General features: G+C 38.5%; 3 protein-coding genes across 9 annotated transcripts in view; 2 read left to right on the top strand and 1 right to left on the bottom strand.

The window, feature by feature from the left end:
* The window catches only part of LOC105558664 (N-acetyltransferase 9-like protein), a 4915-nt gene extending 3490 nt beyond the window's left edge, over positions 1 to 1425 (top strand). For all 3 annotated transcript variants that reach the window (XM_012006474.1, XM_012006473.1, XM_012006475.1), the window contains 3 exons: positions 346 to 486; positions 564 to 658; positions 1198 to 1425. In XM_012006474.1, the coding sequence (XP_011861864.1) occupies positions 346 to 486; positions 564 to 658; positions 1198 to 1302 (341 nt within the window). In that variant the 3' untranslated portion in view covers positions 1303 to 1425. The remainder of the gene's footprint in view (positions 1 to 345; positions 487 to 563; positions 659 to 1197) is intronic.
* Positions 1248 to 2980, top strand: LOC105558666 (mpv17-like protein 2). 2 transcript variants are annotated; one of them, XM_012006477.1, is made up of 6 exons: positions 1248 to 1326; positions 1755 to 1874; positions 1962 to 2155; positions 2243 to 2355; positions 2435 to 2505; positions 2570 to 2980. In XM_012006477.1, the coding sequence occupies exons 2-6, from the start codon at positions 1779 to 1781 to the stop codon at positions 2732 to 2734; spliced, it is 639 nt and encodes a 212-aa protein (XP_011861867.1). In that variant the 5' UTR covers positions 1248 to 1326; positions 1755 to 1778; the 3' UTR covers positions 2735 to 2980. The 2 variants fall into 2 exon arrangements, with proteins under 2 accessions (XP_011861867.1, XP_011861866.1); XM_012006476.1 differs by lacking the exon at positions 1248 to 1326 and having other exon boundaries at positions 1488 to 1874.
* Positions 2981 to 3007: 27 nt separating this feature from the next.
* LOC105558663 (arf-GAP with dual PH domain-containing protein 1-like) lies at positions 3008 to 6579 on the bottom strand. 4 transcript variants are annotated; one of them, XM_012006469.1, is made up of 6 exons: positions 5991 to 6579; positions 4881 to 5106; positions 4514 to 4712; positions 4096 to 4455; positions 3791 to 4013; positions 3008 to 3715 (listed from the first exon to the last, which is right to left on the bottom strand). In XM_012006469.1, exons 1-6 carry the CDS (start codon positions 6070 to 6072, stop codon positions 3648 to 3650), a joined length of 1158 nt encoding a protein of 385 aa, XP_011861859.1. In that variant the 5' UTR covers positions 6073 to 6579; the 3' UTR covers positions 3008 to 3647. The 4 variants fall into 4 exon arrangements, with proteins under 4 accessions (XP_011861859.1, XP_011861860.1, XP_011861861.1 ...); XM_012006470.1 differs by having other exon boundaries at positions 5987 to 6093; XM_012006471.1 differs by having other exon boundaries at positions 5918 to 6056.
* Positions 6580 to 7988: the final 1409 nt, after the last annotated feature.

Below are 7988 nucleotides of genomic sequence, written 5' to 3'. Positions count from 1 at the left end.
GGTCCCATGGACTGATATTTCTCGCGTAACGCGTATCGCGTAACCAATGAATTGCGACGATTGACATTTCCGTTGGAACATTCCAAAAGAATGAACGATATGATTCGTTACGCGATACGCGTTACGCGGAAAAATCAATCCATGTGGCCTTAGCCTTATAGGCTTGTTTTCTATTGCCGCACTGGTGAACTAGTGCAGTAAGTTAAAATGAGAAAAAATATACTTTTACTCTAATTTATTGCACTAGTTCACCAGTGCAGCAACAAAAAACAAACCTCTTGTGTTCAACTGCCTTCAAACTACATTCCATGCTTCCACCAATCATTTTACCTCCATTCGTTTCAGATGCTATGGTGGGAGATACAAATATGTTTCTGCATTGTTCCCAGGGATTAATCGTCGCCGAAATAGAAATCATGATAGCAGACGAGTCATACCGTGGCAAAAAGAGGGGTTGGGAATCTATTGTTCTAATGTTACTTTATGGTAAATCAGTTATGATAACGATTATTGGTACTCTTAGCACTCTTCTTTATAATGATTTACATTTACTTTTATAACAGGCGTCGAAACGTTAAACATTAATAAATTCTGCGCTAAAATCAAATTGGACAATGCAGTGAGCTTTAGAATGTTCGAGAAACTTGGTTTCCGAGAGGTAAGTAAGGGTGACCGTCCCATGGAACGGAATACGCGGAAGCGGAATCAACGGATCGCCAATAACTTACTGTCGCCCGTAATCCTGAATCTAAATGCACTTTCTTAAACGCATTAAAAAGAAAAAGACCTAACACGGCGTCTATGAGTGTTGTTACACGGAGTGCTTAATCAGGTTTAATAACATCCGTAGTTAAGGGGCTAAGCCAATCACAGTCATTCCATTCTTCTGAGGAATGGTTGTGATTGGCCAGTTTTATAACTACAGATATTATTAAACCCGATTAGGGTGCCGTGTTACCGAGCTATATGTACCGTGTGTATATTAAATCCAAAATTGTTTCAATATTTTAATAGTTTGATGTAGTTGGTTTACTGATTTAATATTTGCTTAAATCGGAAAACAAAATGTACAAGTTGTCTAATAGTCACGCTATTTTTTTAACGAAAATACTTATGTAACTATATATAAAATGTGCAACACTACAAGTAAAATAATATATTGGCAAAATTAACTGTGTAGACAAAATTATAATTTAGGTGGAAAGAAGTGAAGTTTTTCATGAAGTTACCTTGGAGAAGGAAGCATCTTCTGATTGGATAAGTTGGTTGCATTCCGAACTACAATCCATCATACCTAATTGACTATTACTGTTATTACAGCAAAAGGTATAATAATTTATATATTTATTAATTGTATGACTTTGTCATATAGAAGAATGTATAGAAAAATTTTCAGAATATAAGCAATTTTTTAAATATATAAAAGGTCAATACATACGTTTCTTCTCCCTACAATGTACATTTGTCATAGAGATTTTGGAAGAAAGGGAGAGGAGAGAATGTTGATGTGATACAATTTGACGTAGTTGAGTCATGATTGAACATGATTGAGTCTAAATGGCTAGTGCTGCTTTTATACGCCAGTATCAACGTAACTCTTTGATGCGGCACATCCATTTGACTCCTTACTCACTAGTAAAACGCTGTAACAGTAATATCGTAGCTTATTTGATAACGCACATCGAAACGTGAATCAAGTGACACGAAACACGGTAGTACAGACTGTAGTAAGATAAAATATGTCTTCGACGAAGGTTCTTCGAGTCGTGAGTAGTATTATGCAGAGAAGGCCGTTGTTATTCAATTCGATGGTGTACGGTTTCTTCTATACGAGCGCAGAGTTCATCCGACAGAGCTTCAGTAAGATGTCCAAGGTGAAATTCCTGGATTTAAAATCCCTCTGTGTTGAGCAAAATTCTTTTACATTATTTATGCTAATGGAGTGAATTGCAACCTTGTAGCCGATACAGCCGATTACTGCGGAGCCGGAAATTTGTTCTACTGTCAAGGGACCAATATTAATCCAAGTACAAAAACTTTGCGAGATGTTGGATCTGGTAGATAATAGTTCTAATTCAACAACTTACAACTGGCCGCAATTGAAAAGATACGCAATTTTCGGTTGCCTCATGGCCGGACCGATGCTACACGGATGGTATTTCGACAATGTTCATTAAAATGGTGCCAAGTACTTACACAATTTCGTAATGAATTTACAAATTAACTTTAGATAATGATACAGGTACAAATGGCTCGATACGTTCTACAGTGGGAAAACCACGAGGATTGTGTTAAAAAAACTTTTTGCGGATCAATTTATCTTGACACCACCATTACTTATCTTGTTCTTTATCAGTTCGTGTCTCCGCTTTATGTAAACATTACTTAAATTTTTTTTCGCGTCAGAGTATAATCTGCATCATAAATCTTACAGGTATGAGTTTAATGGAAGCTAAGTCGGATCTCCTTCAAGAATGCAAAATTAAATTTGTACACACTTTTAAGGTTCGTTTCCGAATTCGAAAATTGTACATTACAGAAGTTATACATATATATCTTTATTTTTCAGACTTCGTGCGGATATTGGTTGCCGGTGCAATTTGTCAACTTCCTATTAATTCCACCGTCTTTTCGAGTGACATATGTCAGTATTGCTGCTTTCTGCTGGGTCAATATTCTATGTTATTTGAAAAATTTACCCGTTTCCGAATGCGAGCAGAAAGTAGAATACTAAGACTTTTCGTATGCACACACCACACACACACACACACTCTCTCTCATGCATGTACCTGAATAATCAATTATCAACAAGATATTCGTTAATGAGTTCCTTGACATTTTGCTTGATAATTATCTTGTTTCCGTCAATGAAACATTTCCAGAAAATTTAACGCACAATTAGTATACGTAGTACTAGTTACACGTATATATAATTTATTGTAATATTTGTTTCCAAATAATAATATTTATGGGAATAGTATGGGACCAAATAATTCTTTCGAAGAGATAATGATAATGAGGAGTGATAGGCCCTCAGAGTCCTTTATTTTTTATGTACAGTGTGTATCGTTATCACTTGTGGCCTTATAATGGTGGTCTAAATAAACCAGCTAAGTAAATAAAAAAAAGGGAAAAAGAAAATACTGCGAGAATCCGTGATCTTTAAAGTAATCTCTATCTTAAGCTAGGTTTGCTGTTCAATAAAATGTTCCGACAGATTAGATCAAACTTCTGGAAGAGAATTTCTTTCGGTGCTCCGAACGTTACACTGTCGGAGACAAGTATCACACACAATATTATTGCCAGGTAAAAATTTCTTATAATATTGTTACGATACTGCCTGCCTACTCATTTCGATGGTAAGCGAGAACACGAGCATTATTTTCAACGCAAGAGTTACCGAGGTTGGTGCTTGCAGTTTATCCACGTTGATCAACATCTTCGAGCAGTCTTATGCGTATGTCTCTATGCAAACTACATTAACTGTGTGCAGATTAAATACATGACTCAACGGCACCAAGATGAGTAGACAACCCAAAACTATATGCGCCATTTCGCGTGTGTGCTGAGCCATATATTTATTTTGACAATACGATTCGATCGATTACCGAATATAATTAAGAAAGACGTCTAAGAGGAATCCAGCCCTATCTCGTAGACGAAAATATATTCATTGTTCCGCTTGCTGTGCGTTTTCTTACGAGTCTTGCCGCTACTGTAAATGAAAATCAACGTATACATACGTATTCCCTTGAGTTAAAGTTTGCATACGTTCCGGTTACCGGCTTACCGGTCGCATCCTGTGGCGTTAGCGGTTTATCTATTACTTTTTGAATCACGTTAATCCATTGCGATCTATCGTCATCGCTTTGCGCAGAGAGCAGATAAGTCCTATCAGGTGTTTCGAGAGTAAACGAAAATCCCTGATCCCTAGCACCCGGCGGTACGCCGGGCTTCACCGCGAAGCCTTCGGAGCTATGTCCCAGGAAGATTTCACCCTTCGGATGAGCGTCCTTAGAATATGGAGAAAAAGACGAGATGTAGATCATTCAATATTAATATATTATAATATAATAAGTAAACATTGGAATGTACCATAGGATCATCGTGATACATAAGTTTTCTACCGTCCAACGTGAACCATCTTTTTTTGTAAGCGTCTGTATGTCTCGGGCCAGTTTTCCACAGGAAGCCTTCGCGTGGAAAATCCCTGGTGAGTTGTGACAATAACTCGTTCTCACTCGCGCCTGGATACGCCACTTGCAAGCGGTGCAGTTTCGCACACCTGATGGCGAGATACCAATTCGTGATTACCTCCGGATCCTCGTGATACACGTAGATATGTCTCGTTGTGCCGTCTTTCATGAAGGACAATTGAAGACTGTTCTGATTACCGGTTTTAGGTGGTGCAAACGCCACATTTAGTTCCGATATCCTTAGGACAGCTTTAGGTTCCTTAAAATAAACATGAGATTATATATTTGCACCCCTGTAGACTCAGATTATCACTCACTTTATTTTCCTTAACATGATACTTGAGTGTATCCTCTGCTTCGCAGAGTACAAATTTACGAGGATGATAACGCGAATCTTCCTTCCCGCGTTTCATTAAAAATCCTTCCATGAATCCTGACACATAGTGATTTTGTCTTTCGGGGTGACAAAATTCTTCCCTGTCATATTTTGCTTTTATCCACTGCTCAACTAAAACTCTAATAAATTTTGTCAACTATACTCTCTGGTAACTTAATTTACTTTATATAATATTGATTCAATAAAAGTGTTATTATTTAAATATAATTGCAAGCTAACAACTGTATTAGAAATGCGTTACAAGGCGATGACTAAAACAGGAAAACCACAGACGCTTGATAACTCACTGTGGGGCATCTGGGTTCGGTCTGCGGTAGCAAGAGGGTACACGTTCCTCGTAGTGCAATCTCGCCACGACATTACCCACTTCGCGTATCCTATTCACTTGAGAATCTTCCCACCTATCTAACTTTAAGTGCTTCACTTTCGAAATATGTGCTCCCATTGATCTGTGTACTCCGGCACACCTCGTGCAAACGAATATACCTATATTGTAAGATGCCCATTCTGGATCTGAAACGCAATGACAGTGGTCAGTAAGACCCGATCTACAATGAATCGTAGTCGTTAGTCAGAAATCGGAACTACATGTTGATCCTCTTCTTTCTGAATGGAAGAAACAGGACCGATATATAGCTTTGACTTCTGACTAAAGCCCGATCTACAATGTGCTCTTTGCATCTAGAAACACTCAATTTTGTAGCTAATAAACGCATTTAAAAAAATTGTGAGAGTTGATTAGCTGTGTATTATACATTTCGCAATCGTGCATTGTCCACAAATTTTTAAAGCGTCTCGATTCGCTTGTATAAAATAGAATGTTTCTTGTTGCGAAAAACACATTATAGGCTTGTTTTCTGTTTCTACACTAGTGAACTAGTGCAATAAATTGGAGTAAGACAAGCATATTTTTTCTCATTCTAGCTTACTGCACTAGTTCACCAGTGCAGGAACAGAAAACAAACCCTGTATATTAGACCTAACGACTAACAACTCACTGTAGACAGAGCTTTACGATAGCGCATAACGCTGTACGAAAAGGAAAGAAAGAAAGGAAGGCTAACGTAGTCCCGGTAACCGTGACAATTTCCGTCGTTTCGCGCTACTTTATCGTTGACATTATCGCTTTATCGCTGGCAATATTATCGAACTTGGTCGTCGTAGAAGTGCGCGACGCCGCACAATGTCAAACATCAGGCGTCGTGATCCGCGACCGAGCTCGCACGACGCTACATTATATAATCGTAATATTTAATATCGCGATAAAAACAAACATCTAGACGTTTGTTTTTATCGCAACGAACGCCGGGAGGTTAAGACGCACGTTATCGCCGAACAGGTCTCGTACGCTCGTGGCGGCTCAGATAAACGGCAGCTTTTTTACGGAACGCACTCACTCTTGGCCCCGCAATCCGCACACACATTGTTCCCAGGCTTTTTCAGGAGTTCTGCCAGCAACTTTTCATTCGCGTCCGCCATCTTAAAACATTGGCGAACGTGGGCGAACAACGACGTCAGTGAAGACTCAAGCCGCAGTTTCACGCAGCGAGTAAAAGCTGGCGTTTTACCCCCACTCCACCGCCACGCAAAGCAGCGTTAAAAAGCTGTTCGCTATCGCCTCTATCCTTTTCATGTAGCGAATAGAAGCTCATTTCATCACAACGCAAAGCAAGCGTTAAAAAGCGACGATTCCTAAGTATGTACATATGCGGATTGTAAGTGACGTTTTTAGAAATTTAAAACTACATATGATTTTTACAAATTTTGAGGCACATATCTTAGAATTAGATGTATTAGAAAATCATAAATACGAATTAATAAAATTAATTATATTGGAATACTTAGAGGTAAAATTAAGATACGAGGATAAAGTTCTTTCTCTGAAAGAGCACGATAATTTTGTTCGACACACTTGTACAAAAACCGTTCTTTTTAAAGGACAATAGTTTATATGAATAAATATTATATTTTAACATTTTTATGATTTCATATTTGTTTCCTCTTAAGCTTTTTTAACACTATTTTTTATTTACTCAATATGTAGTTTAGTTCTATTTGAGATTCGAAGAATTCTACCCCAATTAACCGTTGCAACCGCCCAGGCAACCAGCTGACGTCGTAATGACGTAAATTAACGTGATTTTTGTCACTAATTGGTGACTATGACCTAAATTGACGTTATTTTGAACGTCATAACAATGACGTCAGTATATACATCATAAGTATACGTCATATATGACGTAACTATTGGTCTTTGGAGTGACGTCAGTTGGAAGAAGTAAGTAAGACGTCATAATGACGTTATTTAAATAACACCTGATTCCCTCCTAAATAGATAGCACTAGTACCACATACTGCCGCGACGTGGCGACCGGCGCGTCTTTCTCGTAAGTAAAAATCGTCCCGTATTAGTATAAAAGGCGAGCCGATATGATGCGAGAGCGAGTTGTCTGGATCATGGATAGACCTCAATAACCTGAATATACTTTTGATCAAAGAGGATCATATAGAGTGGAAGCTGCCATAAGAGCACAATGTTAAATAGCGTGGCCGAATTTCAGAGCCATCTACCAGCTCAGAGGCCATCCTAAATCCCCCCCCACTCTTCAATAATATATCGAGAAAAAAAATCTTGCTCGCCGGGAATCGAACCCGGCTCGCGCGGGTGACGGTCCGACGTCTAACGCACGTGGCTATCGCATACACTTGAGAATAAATGTTAAAAAGTGATATATAAGCTGCACGGTGACACACTACACGTAGTGCGTCTCCGAACTGTCAGATGGCACGAATCGCGGTACACGGCCAGCTTCCACTCTATATGATCCTCTTTGCTTTTGATGACTATGTGATTTAACACAATTTAACAATTATATCCCAAAAAATCTGCTGTGTCAGCAAATTATTTTTCTCCGTGTATATTACGTCTTTATTGCGTATTACAACGTGATTTATGACGTAAATAAAACGTCAAGTTAATCACGTTACGGCAGGTTAATGACGTAAGTAAACGTCATTAATTTGACGTCATTTAGACGAGACAAACTCACGTCGTCATTACGTTAATATCACGTCATAAGCTGACGTCGAACAAGTCAGCAACTGACCTTATATTAACGTCATTACGACGTCAGCTGGTTGCCTGGGCGCCACGTGGCACGCCACGCGTAATGGTAATACTGCCCACATAGCACTGACGTAACAAGGATATCCTTATGAAGTTACAGATATCTCAGAGATATCTGAGAGATATCTTTATACAAATGTCTCAGAGATATCGTAGCAAATATCTCAAAGATATTTGAGAGACATTTTTATGTAATATCATACACAGATCTCTCAAAGATATTTGAGAGACATCTATATGTAATATCATATATAGATGTCTCTCGGAT

This window comes from Vollenhovia emeryi, unplaced genomic scaffold (assembly GCF_000949405.1).
Source record: "Vollenhovia emeryi isolate VEMERY1.0 unplaced genomic scaffold, V.emery_V1.0 DF939323.1, whole genome shotgun sequence".
Taxonomy (NCBI): domain Eukaryota; kingdom Metazoa; phylum Arthropoda; class Insecta; order Hymenoptera; family Formicidae; genus Vollenhovia; species Vollenhovia emeryi.
The sequence above is the reverse complement of the archived record's forward strand: the minus strand, read 5'-3'. Positions and strand labels throughout refer to the sequence as shown.

Coding starts and splice junctions, on each gene's coding strand:
- LOC105558666 (XM_012006476.1), top strand. CDS start 1,740: ATGTCTTCGACGAAGGTTCTTCGAGTCGTGAGTAGTATTATGCAGAGA. Junction 2,156..2,242: donor GGACCGATGCTACACGGATG/GTATTTCGACAA, acceptor ATAATGATACAG/GTACAAATGGCTCGATACGT. Junction 2,506..2,569: donor AATTTGTACACACTTTTAAG/GTTCGTTTCCGA, acceptor TTTATTTTTCAG/ACTTCGTGCGGATATTGGTT.
- LOC105558663 (XM_012006469.1), bottom strand. CDS start 6,072: ATGGCGGACGCGAATGAAAAGTTGCTGGCAGAACTCCTGAAAAAGCCT. Junction 4,713..4,880: donor CCGAACCCAGATGCCCCACA/GTGAGTTATCAA, acceptor AAAATTTATTAG/AGTTTTAGTTGAGCAGTGGA. Junction 3,716..3,790: donor AACGCCACAGGATGCGACCG/GTAAGCCGGTAA, acceptor TTTCATTTACAG/TAGCGGCAAGACTCGTAAGA.